This window comes from Oxyura jamaicensis, chromosome 2 (genome assembly GCF_011077185.1).
Source record: "Oxyura jamaicensis isolate SHBP4307 breed ruddy duck chromosome 2, BPBGC_Ojam_1.0, whole genome shotgun sequence".
Classification (NCBI taxonomy): domain Eukaryota; kingdom Metazoa; phylum Chordata; class Aves; order Anseriformes; family Anatidae; genus Oxyura; species Oxyura jamaicensis.
Genome location: NC_048894.1, coordinates 25866655 through 25884203, shown reverse-complemented (window position 1 = coordinate 25884203; position 17549 = coordinate 25866655). Strand labels below are relative to the sequence as shown.

At 39.4% G+C, this 17549-nt stretch overlaps 1 protein-coding gene across 4 annotated transcripts in view; it reads right to left on the bottom strand.

Moving 5' to 3' along the window:
* The window catches only part of PPP1R9A (protein phosphatase 1 regulatory subunit 9A), a 143910-nt gene that overhangs the window by 58479 nt on the left and 67882 nt on the right, over positions 1 to 17549 (bottom strand). For all 4 annotated transcript variants that reach the window (XM_035319493.1, XM_035319494.1, XM_035319495.1 and 1 more), the window contains exons 2-3: positions 5965 to 6097; positions 5355 to 5475 (exon numbers count right to left, since the gene is read on the bottom strand). In XM_035319493.1, coding sequence (XP_035175384.1) covers positions 5355 to 5475; positions 5965 to 6097 — 254 coding nt within the window. The remainder of the gene's footprint in view (positions 1 to 5354; positions 5476 to 5964; positions 6098 to 17549) is intronic.

The window sequence follows — 17549 nt, the reverse complement described above, 5'->3', positions numbered from 1 at the left end:
TTCACTTGGATCCTTTCAGAGGAAAAACAAATATATAAATAAGTTACAGAGTTCCTGGTGAATTCTCAGCAAAACTCAGCATACAGATTTTTTTTTTTTAATTCGATTTTAAACAAAGACTTTAAACACAAAGTCATTCGTAAAATGAGGTAAATATCACACACGCAAATCAAAATACTTTCCTCCCTGAATTGAGACTGTGCCTTCCAACATAATATTGGCAAGTACTAGGAAACATTAGCAAGGGAGCAATGAAGAATGGATCTGTCTGCCCTTGCACATATCATAAATCCAGGTTCAAAGTTACCACTACAATTAACTGCATCAATCATCCAGTCATTTTCCCTGTATATAAATACAGCGATACAAATTCTTGCATTTGTCATATGACTTAAATTAAATGAGATACTTGAACAGTTCTTATATCATTCTTTCCGAAGCCAATCTTGAAAAACAGCATAAGACATAGCTCTGGTATTTCACGCTAATGGAAAAAAATGTGGTATTTAACTAAAACAACCTGGTCATCTGTAGAGAAAAGAGCTTGTGCATGAGACTTAATTGTGACCTACTCTCTTAAAATATTTCATCTAACTTGCTTCAAAAAGATGAATTCCCAGTGTAAGAGCAATCATGGAGCACACAACAGTAAGATCTAGGGCTGTTTTAACAAGGACTATCTGTCTGAAACCAAATGCCAATTTCCAGTTGATACACTGTTCGATGCAGGAAAGGTTAGGAGGAATGTAAAAAGCACTGCTTTATCTGAAACAGGCATAGCTCTGAAGTCCCTAGAGCTGGCATAAAAATCATCTGGATTACAAATATTTGGAAGGAGGACTACTATATTAAACTGTCCTCTAGAGATACACAAACTCCTACAGCTTCAAAAATGAAAAAAAGAAAAAGCATCCAGAACTAGTCAAAGTGAGCAATTTTCAAGTACTTACATGGATGTTACTGATCCAAACAATACGGTTTATAAAGCAATCAACAAACAGCTTTGAAAAATTTCCATTTAAATTATATGAAACTAACTAAATAAAGCTATTTAATTTCTTAGGATATCTTAGTGATAAGATTTCTTTTCAAAGACACATTTTCACAGCAGAGGCCTTGAAAGAGGCTGAAGCATTTTGACTTGGGGAACATATTTCACTGTAAAGTCTGAGCTGATGCTTTGCAGTTGTACATGTGTTCAAGTAGTATCTTCAGTTCTTAGGACTCTGCTGGTGAGTAAGAATTACAGGATTTATTCTTTCACAGCCTCACAACACAGAATGTCACTGTGTTCTGGGAAGATTCTCCCTTCTCTACATAAGAAACTCCTATCTTGAAAATCACATTAGGCATTTAAATCTCTTTATTATTATTATTATTATTATTATTATTATTTGTGAAGCATCTAATAAATACACCTATCACATTGGTATCTATTGTACTTGGATACTGTAAAAATGAATGTTTTTACTGTAATTTAGCAAACATGAGGAGCAGTCAGATGGCAGCAGGTGTTCCAGGAAAGGAAGTTTAAGAAGCTGGTGCCCACTGAGGGGGAAGCTGTCACCTTCTTGGCAGAAAACTAAACGGTGGAAGAAGAGATTCCTTTGTAATGGCAGTTTAGCTCCAAAACTTTACGAACTTCACTGTGCAGTGCTAGTACTGTTCACACAGATACACAGCTCACTATTTCAGGTGAGGAAATGTCATCTTAGAGAACTGTTGTCTGCAGCTTTGTACATAGACTGCAACTGACTGATTCCATTTGTCTTTCAGATTTGTTTCTCCTTTCTTGCCTGTACAGCTCCTAAATTCATTTCCAGCTCTTATTTTTATGACCATTGTCTTCCAAACCTCTCTTTTGATACATACACATATTTTAATTATACGTAAGCATGCATATATATCACACAACATGCAATCAACATAATTACCATTCAAATTATATAATTAAGTTTAATTCAAAAAGAAGTTCCCTGTCTGTTGCCATGTAGTTGCTGCACTGTCCTGATTAAATCACTCTCATAGCCATGTACGTTCTCCTGGTAGTTTCCTTTTGCTACGGGCAGCCCCACTCCAGCCCCCTCCCAGTGCAGCTCCACACTTTCCCTGTATCCAAACCCAGCCTTAACCCCACCGCAGGCAGAGCACCAAACAAGCCACCCTGGCCACCCTCTAACCAAAATCTTCTCACAGCCCTATTCCCTGAGGAGCCTTCCCCTTCTTTGTTGGAAAGCCCCTTTACAGCCCCCTCCACCTGGGGCTCTAGGCTTCCTCCATCTCTCAAATCTAATTTCCAACATGAAAGAAGAATTAGACTCAGCTTGGCAAAGCCTCAATTGTAAAGGCTTAACTGCTTTTATCTAAATCACTAATGAAATTGGTAATTTTTCTGATAATTATTTTCTAATGACCATGACTTAAATCTCTGCCTATGTAAAGCAGCACTTCAATAAACTAGCACCTATAGAAGTGAACCAACTGAAGTCAAATACTTGCCTAACCATTGCTCTGTGTGATGAACTGAAAAATGTAACCTGTGCAGAGGCAAAGTTCAGAGTATTTTTCAAGTTAGTAACTACGTAATGTTTCAAAACAGTTGTTCTTGATGTTCTCAAAATACTTCGAAGTGACTCATCACCATATTCACTTCAAAGAAAAAGCTATCAGGTTAGCCAAGAAAAGATTTTATTTTTCTTATTTGCTCTAATGACTGATTTTATATTTTACACACTATTAATAATCACACTTATTGATGTATTTCCATTTGGATTTATCACAAAGCACCCTCCTTGGTTAAAGACTGCCACAAAATGCCTTTTAATATGACAACTACATACTTTATACCTGTGTTTTTATCAACTTGAATTAAGCCTTTGCTTCCCAAGTACTGAGAAACCCAGAAACCCTTTTGTACAGATTCCAGGTCTCCAAGTACTTTCTATCATGATTTGATGGGTCTTGCAATAAATGATGGGAATTATCCTACAGATACTAGAATCGTAGAATCAGGTTGGAAAAGACCTCTAAGATCATCCAGTCCAACCTCTAACCTAGCATTGCCAAGTCCACCACTAAACCATGTCCCTAAGCACAACATCCAGACATCTTTTAAATACCCCCAGGGAGGGTGACCAACCACTTCCCTGGGCAGCCTGTTCTGATTCCTCACAATCCTTTCAGTGAAGAGAATTTTTCTAATACCCAACATAAACCTCCCCTGGTGCAACTTAAGGCCATTTACTGTAATTTATTTATTGCAATTTATTTTAATAATAATAATTTATGTATTGCCATTTATTGCAATTTATCAGAATACGTAAAATGATAGCTTCAGAGAGGCTGCTTCAAGATTGCTCTTCAATTATTCAGAGTATCTGATCCAACCACTGAAATACAGTTTCATTTCCTGTTTGGAGACTTTGATTTGCTATCAGTGTTAATGATTAACTGGGCTTTTCACAAAGATGAAGTTAACAGGACCCTTTACAGTTGATGCACTTTATTACAGCACCGGCTGCTCCTGACTGAGAGGATTACACATCCCCTTCTCAAGTGAATGATCAGTCAGGCTCTCAAAGAAAATGAGAGGGCTATTTCTCAGCTGACTGAACATTCAGCCAGTTGAAAACCAACACAAATATTAGAATAGCCTAAGAAACATATATATTTTTTTTTTTCTCAGCTGACAAGCTCCTTTCAGAAGCCGTCTAGGGAAATGAAAGAAGAGCCTTGTAATTGAACATTAACTTCTGCAGCCCACTCAAACATGTGAATAATGAGAGGAGCAGAAAATACTGTTCATCACAGACCAGGTGTGAGCTACTCTGATTTTTAACCATAGATTTTCACACAGAATGCCAGTAGTGAGCTTAATGCCTCTTGGCTGAGCTCAAGCATACCTTTCAGAAAAACTTTCACTTAAATTTAAAGTAAAGAATGAATTTATGACATCTTGAGGTGTCAGCTTCTTCACTTCCTGATTTTTTAAACCTGTGATAAATCAGTATTTGGCATTCAAGCTGGGGTCTTATTGCCAAAATCAGTTAAGGTACCTGCAAGCCCAGTCTGGAAAAGGCTATGCTTTAATAGTTTCAGAGCAATGTTATTAAACTCTGCAAACCCCTGACAGGTAGAGTCTTCTGATTTAATTTGTGCAGGGCTTCCACAGCAGAACAACCTTCTGGCTGGCACTCTAAGTACACAGCATGGGTAATACACACCACTTCCATACTTTGCACAGGATGAAAAGTTACACGTATTCATCAGTAAGGGAAGTATTATTGCAGTATAGTTTTTAGAAGACAGCATAGACTTTAACTTAGAGTTTATTCTTACTCTGTTTAGCTGTAATTGTGGTTAGTATTACTTATAACTACTATTACTAAACATTATATGAGTCTGTTTTTATGTAAGTAGAGAATGCATACTTGCTAATATAGCAGATAAGTAATATTTTAATTGTATGCAAATTTGCAAAGGAATAGAACAATAAATTACATGGATTGGAAGATGTTTAATAATACCTTTTATCATTAAATGATTACCCAGTAAAGTGCTTTTCTAACTTCTAATGAGAAATTATGGCCTGATTGTGGCAGGTACTGTGTAATACAGAGACAACTCTACCCCATATGATAAGAAATACTGTATGTTCAAAAGAAATTCTTTGAACTGCACATACCAAGTAGACAATTCTACAAGCAGACAGGTTTTCAATGAGCATTGTAGAAGACGACCAAACCCAACCCATTCCTTTAATGGGCAAGATTTATGGTACAGCTTCCTATTGCAATCAAGTAATGCAGTTTCAGTGCTGCAGGGGTGAAAACTGAAAGTTGGAGAAGTATGCATATTTAGAAATACAAAGTAGTAATCTATGTTACTAAGCTTGAAAGGGAGGTGCATTTAATAAAAGTTAATAGCTCAGAAACACCAAACTATTTTCCTAATCACAGGTTGAGCAGAACTCTTTTTCGTAAGTACTGATTATTTAAAGCTGGTTTGAAACCAAAAGAACGTGGGACCTCAAAACCTTTAAAAACTAAACTACCTTCAAAAGTAATGCACAGTTTGGAATCTCTAGCTTTCCTCACATTAAAGCATCTTGCTTTTCAGGCAGTGACAAACACACATCCTTGGCAAATCTGTTCTCCTTTAATCGTTTAAATTTTGCACCAAACTAGTGTCTTTTCATACATAACTTCAGGTATTTGAGCCATACCAATAAAGTCTCGGAATTTTACAGCTTTCAGTTATCATGATATACATTAAACTAACAACTCTTTCTGAAGAAAAACATAAAACATAATAATTATTGCTGGGAAAGTTTCCAAATATTGAGTCTAATTTACCTGCCATCTCTTTCTGCTGCCCCACCTTCTGTTACTGTTTTGACGAATATTCCCAGTTTTTCAAGGCCTGCATCTGCTCCGACTCCCATTCCAATAATGCTTATGCCAAGCCCATCTTCATCTGTGAAAAAGGCAAGCAAAGGCAGAAACTTCTTACATTTGATTTATATAGTTACCCTGTAGGTAAACATTTATGCTTTGGTTCATCTTGGGTTTCCATGTAAACGATGTTAATTCCTTTTGATTCCCTTTCAAAGTCTTGTTATTCTATTGTATTAATTGCACACAAAAATAATGCCTTTGCCATATGAGGAGCTTAGAACAACAATCAAGATCTTTATTTTGTCATTGGAGAATGAAAACCCCACATAAACCACTGTGAGACATCATGTGTCAGGGGTGTGACATGAAACAATTTTCTTAAGAAAATAAAGAATTGCATGTTTCTTAACTGCTTCTTTAATTCCTTATTTAAAAATTCTTGATCTCCTAAAAGCCCAGGTGATTAAAATGGATTCATAGAAGTTCAGGATAGGCTGTGTAAGCATGAGTGGACTTCCTCAGACCCGTAGATAGGTTTCACATGAACAGGGACACTCAGACTAAATACCTTTTTCTAGTTCAACTGGGAAGAGCTCCAGCTTTTCCACACGCTTCTCAAGTTCATATTCAGCTGATGCAGCTACTGGGTCAACTTCATCATTTCTTCTGTCATAGTCTTCATTGGAATATGTATTGAAAACCTGTGGAAACAGACCAAAAATCACTCAACTATCTACTCCAGAAAAAGTGTCAATTGTGCAAATAGCTATTGCTTTTGTCCTGTGATGTTGCAGAGTTTGAAAAGGCTTTTTTAAGGCTTTAAAAAAAAAAGGCTTCTAAAGCTTGTTTTCATAGTTCAGATGCCAGAGTTTGCCAGCCTAATTCACTTAACTGCCCACATTTGGCAATAATGAAAGAATACTCATTAATAGTTGTAATAATTTTACTGAATTTCAGTCCCACACCGTATCACATTTAAGTCAAAGGAAGAAAAAAAAAATCTGTATCTCCTCTCTCCTCTTCACAGGCACCCTACGACTGTATTACGTAGCCACCTTTATGCTCTACCACAGTTTCTCTTACAGTGTAAAACGCTGCACCACGGTGTATAGCTACACAGCTGTTCAGAAGGTGGCAGGAAGCTTTTTTTTGCATATAGCTGCACTTAGAGGCTACTCATTGACTGCCTACGGAGCCGGGACACCAACTTGCGGCCCACAGCCATGCCGAGAGCTGAGCTCCTCTCCTCCTGAGGCTCACCTGCCAGTTCCACTCGTCAAAGACAGCAATGGATTTTCAATACAAACTAGGTACCTATTTCAAGAACAAAGACTGGTGTTTAATGTGTGACTATTAAATGTAGATAAGTGAATACAGACAGAAAGAGATACATCTCAGATGGCAGTCTAGAAAAAAAGAGATAAACATCATGATTAATCATGTGAAACAACTTTGAAGGTTTCTTTTTAGTGCCTTTCAACGATAATGACAGCAAAAGTGAATTTAGAAAACAAAAATAAAAATGACAGTACATTACTCCCGACCCTGGAGTCTGTTTCTCTCCTATCCAGCTGTTTGTCAACAGAGGCTGTGAGCAACTGGCTCCATTTCTGAAACCAGATGGATGCACTTCATGCTTAGAGAAAACAATTTAAAAAAAAATAATCCTGCTTTCCATCTAAGCGACAAGCCAAGTGAAAAGAAGAAATAGTGATGATCCACCTTCACTGGGGGATGCTGACTGTCCCAGAGAAGGTAGATAAATTTGTGCCATGTTTGCTTGGCAGGCCCTCCATCACCTATAAACTAATAGCAGTGCCAAGGAAACCTTACGAATACTCTGGGAAATGGAGGAAGCAACCACATGCAAGTACTGATACAACTGTCTCATGCAATAAAGTTCTCATTGAAAAGCTGCTGTAACAATTTACTGCACATTAAGTTCTTTTAAATAGTGGATATATTAATGTTGCAGTACAAAATACTATTCTGTACCACCATAAGTATAGTATCTGTGTTATGGCTAACACAAAACAGCTGCAAAAAAACTCCCAGCTTTACATAAAGTTGTTGCTGAAGCAGAAAATATATTTGTACCCGATGGAAATTTTAATTCCTGTGTTTTACATCAATGGGAAACATTTTAAAAATTGCCTCTTCCAAGAAAACTGACATGATGAACATTTTACAAGAACCCACAAATAGATCCTGTATTGTTTGTTCTCAATATCAAGGCAAGAAAAAATCTGTTTTAACTAAATAATGATCCTAAGAAGCCTTCACAAATATATCTAAAAGATATGGAAGACAAGTCACACACTTAATGCTGTGCACTGCTGCTTTCAAGCCCTTCCCTAGACTTCTCTTTGGGGACACACCACCTGTATCTGCATCCCATGCTCTGTGAAGGCCCTGACTGATGCGTTACCTGCAGCTCCTGTTGCTAGCCCCACTCAGCGTTTGCACTGCCAGTCGAAATGGAAAAACAGAACAGAGGGTTTCCCTGTGTGCTTAACAGCCTGATAGAAGAATTCTGAAGAGCCTGTTGTTGCTCTCTGTTTTTCAAAGACCTCTTTTACACAGGGTAAAGCATTCTTCACGTTACATATCCCTGCTTGCTGCTTGTCTGTGGGTCTGAACACTTGAAGAGAGGAAGAATCATGAACGTTTTTCTATGTAGGCAACCCACAGATCTAACGTGTGTAGCCCATATGTAGTGAAAAAGAAGTAGGTACAGGACAAAAGGGCATCCCATTTACCTTTCTGTTCAAGTCTCTTTCCTGACATAAGACTAGATCAAGAGCCTACTCCCCAGCACATCAACTTCTTGGTGGCATACTTCCAGAGGTGACTGTTAGCACTACGGGGTCCAAATACAATTTTATTTACACTGACAATCAGCGTAAGGATCAATCGGTGAAGCTATACCCAATTGCAACATTAGTGAGCTATGGTTCGACCACAAAGCCCCTAGGTCTGAAATGCAGCGGAGTCGCAAAAGCAAGTACAGGTTAAAAAGTACTGCTTTGAGTTTGGCTTGGATTGTCTAATTTATCAATGTGATAAGAGTGAGAAACCTGTGTTTCAACTGTAGAACAGAGATGGATGTTATCAAGGGAAATGGAGATACAGTCACCAGCTGACAAAAGATGGCAAGAGAGGCAGGTAAGTACTGCTTGCAGAACACAAAGACTAGATGAGGGTGAGGTATGGGGAAAGATTTTATCACAAAATGAGTATGTTTATTTCTCAATTCATTTTCATCATGTTAACTGGCCCCACTCGTTTCCTTTTGTTCAATGACTGCCATTAGTATATTTCAGCAGCAGCTTCAGATTTGTTGCAAAGAGACTGGATATGCTTCAGGATAGTTCTCTTTTAAAGTCTCAAATCATATATTGACCTCTTGTTTGCCATGATATTTACTGAACCAGATTAGACAAAAAACATGGCTTATAGGCTTTTGCATACTTTTGTGGAATATTTGTACACGAGAAGTGAATTAAAGATAGTGCTGGCGGTGAATACTGTTACCATTGTCTTTAAATACAACATGCCACTCTTATCTAAGCATTCAAAATGAGGTTGTAGGATTACTGATAGCATCAAGGTAAAATAGTCTGTGTTTCCTATCTGGCATTAACTCACCATATTTTATGTATTGGTCATACATGAGGCCCGTTGCCCTCAACATGTGTTTTTACAGGAAGAAAGAGGAAATTCTATTATGCCATTTATTTCATTTTGCACTATCACATTTAATGGTTGACTGATTCTATTAAATCAATCTACAGGTATTAAAACTAAGAAAAGGAAATTTGTGGTTGGAAATTTCCTTTCCCTGTGACACAGTCTATCCTCCATAGTAACAAACTGCTTGTTCGTACAGACATGAGAACTGTCAGTCAAGACTTCAGTTTGCTAAAAATATAAAAGTTATGTTTTTTCCCCCACAAAGTGTGCATAGTTTAAGTAAGCCTACTTCACCAAGTCTGTCACTACTGTGTTTCCTAGAGCGTGCATGGGGTTGCAGATTTACAGCAACTCTCCCATTCCCTTGATTTAATTGAGCTGGTTTTGCCCTCACACTGGTTAAGTACCACTTCAAGGAAGTCTACTGAGCTGTTACTTAAAGAAAGCTCTTTTTCAGGAATACTCAATACATCATCTTAGTCTGTGCTTGTACCTCTGAGTATTTAGAAAAAGCAAGCTTTCACGGAATTCATCTTTGACATTTACAAGAATTTACAAAAACACTCATAAGCACAGGAGGTAACAACCTAACCGACACTCAGGCTAAACGCGTCTGTCAAGAGCAACAAACCCTGGAGAACTGACTGGCTCACCCTGACACAACTGTTAACAGAACGTATTTCTGTCTTCGCTAATGTGGAAGAGGAAGGAAGGGTCATCAACAAGTCACCTGGCACCAAAATAACGACAAACTGTATGATCCAAGAAGCCAGTATTATTGACGGGCACCCCAGGTGGCACTGCCAGCGAAACCACACAAACACACGCGTGACCACTTGCTTTTCTTTCCGAGAGCAGAGACAGCACAGTCTAGAAGACACATCACTAACTATAACAATACATGTTGCAGATCCTAATTCAGAAAAAGAAAAACATTCTGGATCTAGTACTCATTTTAATGAATAAGACCAGAAAAATGCAACAGCAGTTGGAAACAGATTCTTCTGGGGAAAAGGAGAAGTTGTATAGCAAACCAAAATTGGAGCGTTTTCTTGCAGTTCTCAAGGAGCAAGAATATTTACAGAAATTTGCTGGCAGTCATCAGGAGGTAGTAACAACTTTTTAAGGAAGTAAGAAAGAAGATGAGCTATGAAGAACCACATGTGCTATCCTCCCAGCTAGCCAGGCTCAGAGCTATGTTAACCATGCTATTAGTGCCATATACTGTAAACCCTGCAACATAAAAAATGACTCGCCCCATGTGTTAACAAAGTCCCAAACAAACTGAGTTTATATATCCAGTCCCTGGATATGTTTATACTGCCTTGGCATGTTGTGCCAAGGAACAAGACCCGATCCCTGGCCCAGGCTCTGCTGACTGCCTGGCTGTCTGTGACTTTTACCCAGGGCCTAGTGCCCGCTAAGGGGAAGGAGCTGTGCGTGAGCTGCGTGTTGCTGGGCTGCACCTCTTTGCAGCTGCTGTTCTACCACATCTGCAGTCACACAAGTCTCCAACACACTCACAAACAGTCTCTCGTATGCACAGCTTGTGATCACACCGGGTCATTCCAGCTCAGGGGCCACTACCAACATATGCTGGTGGCCACCGTGTAATACCTCCTATGAAACCATGCCTTCCACCCACCACTGCTGTTGCTGTGATAATGCCTGCTCCTCAGGCTTCAGTGCAGAAATTAAAAACAGCACCTTAGATCCAACCCACCCAGCTGGATTACCATGTGCGGGACAGCAGCACAGCAGAAAATGGCACAAGACACTTCCAATGGACATTTGCTTGTAAGTCATGTCTCTGGCACCAGTTCTGGGGCAGGGAGAAGTTGTCACAGCCACTACCTCACTGTAACAATGCCGTGTAAGAACAAGGGATCGCTACAGAGAAACACCTGATGCTCATCGCTTCAGTGCAAGATGCTTGCTTTAGTACACACAACAAGCTCCACCAGAGTGATAATTATTATTATTAACCTCCTCATGTGCTATTTTTAAAACTTGAAAACTTTGGCACACCTTTGTTCCGTATCTTCCTTGCATAAGCGGCAGCACACAAATAAATAATCTCCCTCCACATCCTAGCAAGAAGCCCTGAGAAGGATCAGGTGTTCTTTTTGGTACACAACATTACTGTGCAAACATCCAATGCAGGAAGGTGAATAATTACAAAAATGCCTTATAGTTTATCTTTTTATAACGCATCCCCAGGATGTGCTATGTACTTCGTGGCAGGGTATAAAAGGGCCTAAGTGCTGTGGAGATAATGACAGAGGACTCTAACGTGGAGGGAACAAAACTTGGCACAAACAGTGTCTGTATTTGGGGAGTACAGATCTTACGAGCACAAACTCTGACCCTTTGCATCACTCATTTTCTCCCCCAGGTGAATAAACTTGTTTGCCCTGCACTGAAATTGGGAGAAAACTGAAAAGTACAAGCACTAAAGAGATCAAATCAGCCTGACATTATGGATACATCCTCTGTCAACCTTTATTACAATGACAGCAATAACAATTTCCTTCTGCTGGTTCTGCCACATACACCCCATTAACTTTGGGAAAAGATGAAAACTCTGAAGCTGTCTTTAATGCAGACATGGATGAAAATGATAAATATTCTGTATAAGAAGCATTATTGTTAATTTAATTATAGCTACAGCTGGAGTTTCAGACTGTCTCGTTTCAGTGATTGCACAGACAAGTTCTGTTTTGACTGGTAGCAAGAATACAAATGAGGAGACATTAATTACACCATTTTGACAAAGGACACTCAGAAAAACATTACAAGCTGTGGATGACACCTTCAATACTTTCTCAGGTCTTTAAATCTCCAAAAGCATGTAATGGCACCTCCCGAGCACCCGTGAGGAGAACAGCTATGTTTCCAGGTTTGTTGCAAGCTATTTCAGTCGTTTTACTCTCAGCTCCTATTTTAAGAATATACTAAACTGGACTGCCGGGCTTCCGCCGCTAAGGATGAAAATTCTCTTGTGGGGAGAGAAGAGAGGAAGAACAAATGTTGTTCAAAGAATCAGATGTGTTTATGGCCATGGCACTGATCTGCTGTGCTGCACTCCAAGCACACGCAGTTCGGAGGAGTGTTCCCGTACTGCACACTGCAAAGGCAGGAGGCAGATGAAGCACTGAGGACACCCCCTCCTGCTGTGCTTAGGAAGCTAAATAAGAGAAAAAAATCACGCTTTGACCATTCATTATCTACTGCTTCAAAATCTCTTTACAGTATAACGTCAGAGCGGAGAGGAAATCTGACAATGTCCAAAATGGGTGATTTCTCTTTGCTTTTCTTTCAAAGAGCCTTTTTTCCTGTGATGTGGTCCCTTTGTTAAAGCAAAAAGGAGTGAGTCAGTGAGAAGGAGCCGCCAGGGGCTCCCTCCAACCCTCCTGGCTTCGCGCTCCCCTAAAGCCTGCGTGGGCATCAGCTGTCACACGCTTCGGCAGGGAAGCACCGAGGAGATGAATCTTCCCAAGAAGCAATTGAAGGGATGAGACACAGATGGGAATGAGACAGTTGCAATATTGAAAGAAACTGATAGTCTAACAGCAAAGTCAAGTCTGGGCTTTCCCTCAGAAAGCTCTGTAGGAGAAAGATCTGTTCTAAGCTGCCTGAAGCTCTGGCAAAAAGAACTGTACAGAATATTTTAGCCAATGAAATCCTAAAAGTATCTGGGCCCCAGACTTCTCAATCCCACAAAGACCTCTTCTTACACATGACAGAGCGCCAGGAGCAACTGCTGCCACGCATGATCAAACTATTCAATTTTTGGATGCAATGCTGGAAAATACTATCTCCAGATACTCTTTTAGCCAACTAGCACTCACTATCAAGTCTTCTGGCTGTTAGCACAGTCCTGAAGACCGTGCCTAGTAAAAACCAGCTGTGGCACCGCCTGGCAGCACTGCCACCACATCTCAGCAGGCTGCAGGGACTAAAAATAACCCAGCTGAAGTGCTCGAGTCCTTCCAAGAAGAATGATTCAATGTAGAGCAGCGCAGGGAATAGCTCTTCCACTCCAAATCCCTTACCTGAGTGTTTTTAAGCTCTCACACAGTGATATTTAAAACATTTGTACCATTTATGGTTGGATGGAAGTCTGTCAAATATGTCCTCGTCTGTTCCTCACCAGGTCTCCTCTTAGCTGGATTTTAGGACTGCAGCACCTCCTAACATTTTTCAGCTTTCTGATTACTCTTAAGTCCTGTGCGTATACCTGCTCTGAACTCCAGCGTAACTTCAAATAATTCCTTTTGTACGAGTTAGCAGTTAGGTAAGAGCCCATCAGAGCAGATACATAGAGCTCTTTTTACTACACCAACTGCATTACATGGTATTTATTGACATGACACTTAATGCTCCGGTATAGACAGATTTGATTTCACTGTCATATTATTCTGCAACTCTTCAGTGAGATTTGACTTCTCCTACATTGATCATCATCAAATTTGTGACCAAGTTTTGTTCACCATTTGCCCAGACAGGTTGAAACAACTTGATCACTGTGACACTCCACTGGTAACCCTACTTCATTATGAAAAGTGACAACCTGTCCTACTCTTTCTTCTTCTCTTCTAACCTGTTACTACGTCAGGCAATGACCTTTCATTTAATCTGGTGACAGTTTAATTTTCTTCAGAGTAATGAAGATGCAGTGAACGTCTTTTTGAAAAATATCAGAGTACCAGCCAGATCTCGCTTACCTTCTGTCCCACTAAAGCCTCTGCAGTACTGTAATGAAATTGTGAGGCATGACTTCCAAATATGAAATGATTACACAGTCTGTACATGTTTCCAATAATTTTTATTACAGAAATCCTTCTACCAATTTGCCTGATATATAAACTAGCAATCTGTGGTTTTCTGTCTTCCATTGGAGTCTTGTTTTTTTAAACTGGTATTACCTTGCTGCCTTCTTGTCTTCTGGTACTGAGGCAAAGATGTATATTTCACTCTGTACTTAATACTCTGGTAATTTCATACTGGAATTCATTTGCAATTCTTGGGTAAATATAATTTATTTCTAGAGGTTTATTACTATTCATTTTGCCAATAGTATACAATTTCTTCTACCAAACTTTGAGATAATTTCTCTACTTAGAAACATCTTAATGCAGGGACTTTTTGTTATTGTGAATAGCAATGCAAAACATTCATTAGCTTTCCTGTCAGGGCAAGTAGCTTCTCTGAGCCGTCCTGTAGCATCCAGGCAATCATTTGGCTTTACCAATTTTCTAGTAAGCTTCCTATTCCAGACTTCTGAAGTTTTATGTTTTCAGTAAATCATTCTTCAAAATCTTTTCTTCCTCCTTCTTCTGTTCCTGCAGCCTTGCATACTTAAGAAGTACAGGCTGCCAGGTCTTGTCTTCAAGTTATTAGATGACCTGAGTTGGGATACTTATAACTGGCTTCACTGTAATTTTCATCCTGTATCTTTAATACATAAAATGTCCTGTTTTTTAATAAAGGCATGACTTGTTTGACGTAATGCTCTTACAGTGGCTAATCCAAGAGGTGGGAATACTGCTCCCTAATGACTTCTCTTCTTCAGTAATATCCATCAATATTTGTGTACCAGAGAAAAACAGGATGTGCTGCCGATATGTGCATGCAAATTCCAGAAAAGAAACTCCACTTGGGGAGAGGATCAGAAACATACACAGGATGCATCGCTGGCCCTGCTGAAGGCACAGCTGCCAAGGCACACATCGCAAAACCCCGAGGAGGGGAGAGCGGTGGTATCCACCAGTGTCTGTCCTGCCAAGCGGGGGAACAGCTGTCCTGAGTCTGGACCCCTGCACAACCAACTCTCGCTCCCAACACATCTGTTTCCTACCTCCTCTCAATGTACTTTACAACATTTTAATTGCAATATTCTCTAAAAAGATTATGTTTGGCTATATTTTCAGGCCAAATCCATAGTGTGTCAAGCTTTACTAAATACAGGCGCTAACCTAAAATCAGCAGTAACTACTAAATTATATACTCAAAAATGTCAAAATTACTTCACAGAATTACAGTATTGAATAAAAATATATTAACACCTGCTATGCCATGAAGCCAATATATTCCATTTCTACTGTAATTCATAAAATTAAACTATTATAAAATAGAAGGCAAATCTCATTAAGCCTATTTATTCTCTGCATTTTCAGTTAATTTATTTTCTAATTAAGAAAATAATCTAAACATATTTCTAGCATATTCTTTCTGTTTTAAGTATAAATACCCAAACCTCTTACTATTTCTAGTAACAGTCCTTCTCTGCAAGATCATGTTTTGTGAGAGGTATCAACTTTTTTCTCAGCCCCATCTTCTCTCACAGAACGCAATAAGAACTCTATATAGCTCAACTTTGACATATTGGTATAAAAATGTGGCTTTCTTGGCACCTTTAAATAGTAGGACAAATTTTCAGATTTCTATTTCTCTGTAATCTCAAATGGGATTTTCATCCCATCCCATACTGCTACTTGGGGCTCAGTTCGAAGTGTTCCTTTTTTAAAAAAATCTGTTTTTATTAAGTAATTTCCTAGATTCAGAGAGGTCATTCACCCTACTAATTATTACTTATCCATTTTGTACTAGTTCTGTTGCTGATGTAATAGTTTTATTACAATTTACATAACAATTTGTCCACAGAGCAGAAAAATACAAAATCACTGTGGTTGGAAATGAGATGCGTGCCCCATGTGAAAACTTCATGCTGCTACACTAAATTAAGATAGGTCAGAATAATTAGGAGGTAAAAATAAGCACTGGTGCTGAAGAGTAACACCAAAGTTTATACAGATCTAATCTTATGGAATAATAATATAGAATAAGCCTAAAAAATGTTCCCAATCATCATTAGGTTTATATTGTGTCATTAGAGATTAATATTATATGACAAAGGAGATTAAGATCACCTGAAAATATTAAGTTTTCACATCACTGCTATGCAACTCTGCTCATTAAAGGTAAGTTAAATTTTTAAAGTAATACATAGCCTTTCAGATGTAAATATTCTATATTGTGTGTGCTACTCTAAGGATGATCACTGAGGAGATACAGAACTCTCTTTTCTTAGGGTGAGTTTTCCTCATGCTTGAAGGGACTTGTTCCTTTCTGAAAACACTGAATCAGGAAGAAAAATCAGTTCAGTCCTTACGAAACAGAAGTTGTGTGGAAGTATCGCTCTCTAGATACCAATTCTTGTTTGGTTCCATTAATGAGCCTGGGTTAACAGCACTGCTGCCTTCTGTACAGGGGGGCACAGAAACCCCTCTGACTTCACCTGTGTTTTTTTTATTGAGGTGTATTTTTCAAAGCCTCAGCCTCTTTCTTCCACAACAGTGTGTATTGCTGACCCTGACAGAGATCATCTCCAACTCTCTGCTAATTACCCGTATGGTCATTGCCAAGCAACATTCCTCTTTTTCAGAGACTTTGGAACATGAGATCCCTGCAAAGCAAAGAGAACCAGAACAATACTTGAACAAATGATCTTACCAAACAAAAGCAGCGGAGATGCAGCCTGCCCCACAACTCCTGGTGGGGGCAGTTCAAAAACAGAGGCTGAAAATAGCAGCAAGAGAGAGGGAGCCCTGCAGCTCAAGAGCAAGCTACTCCAACTGTGTTCACTGAATGCAAACTCTTACTGAAAGGGAACTTCTTGGAGGCTGTAATTTTAACAGGGACAAACTTTGCAGTGGCAGAATGGGAACTTTCCCATGCTGCATCAATTCAGGGTTGGTCAAAAGCCCTCTGGAAACAGCTGGGACTGCAGCCTTGCACCAACAGTCTTTCTGGGGGGTTTGGGGGACTTGAGAACAAGATCGGGTCCTTTGAAACCAAATTAATACTTATATACGTAACAAGCTATAAAAACCACAACGCTGATCTGGGGAGTCTAGTCTTCCTTATCTATTCCTGTGCCCTTGTTTGCCACCTTGACCTAGCACACAGAGAACTGTGAGGTGGAGACCTGGCTCAGGGCGGGGTGAGGCCTTGCAGAGGGCTTGGCCTGGTCCCTCAGGGGAGCCCCCTGGGGAAGCAGCAGTCCCACCCCACCCAACTTCTGGGACAGCATACACGCCATGAGAAACACAGAAAACATAAATCTTTTTTTTTTTTTCTTTTCCACACAGGCAGCAAATTATGGCCTTTAGAGTGTTGCAGGCAAATATGCTTCTAAAGCAATGTTGGAAAACCTCCAGGTATTTCCCCATGGCAACAGCCCCTAATCCCCCAAAACCAGTTCCCTCGATGGCAAATACTGAATTACTTCAACATACAATGTTTTATAACATCTCTCTGCTCTTTTTTTCGTTTTAAACTCATTATCCATGCTTTCAGTATGCAACTCTAGGTAGTATCTGGACATTATTACACTTACCTTTTGCTGAAAGGCAGACTGAGGAACTGAGCTTGCTTGTTATGAAAGGCTCACCGTGC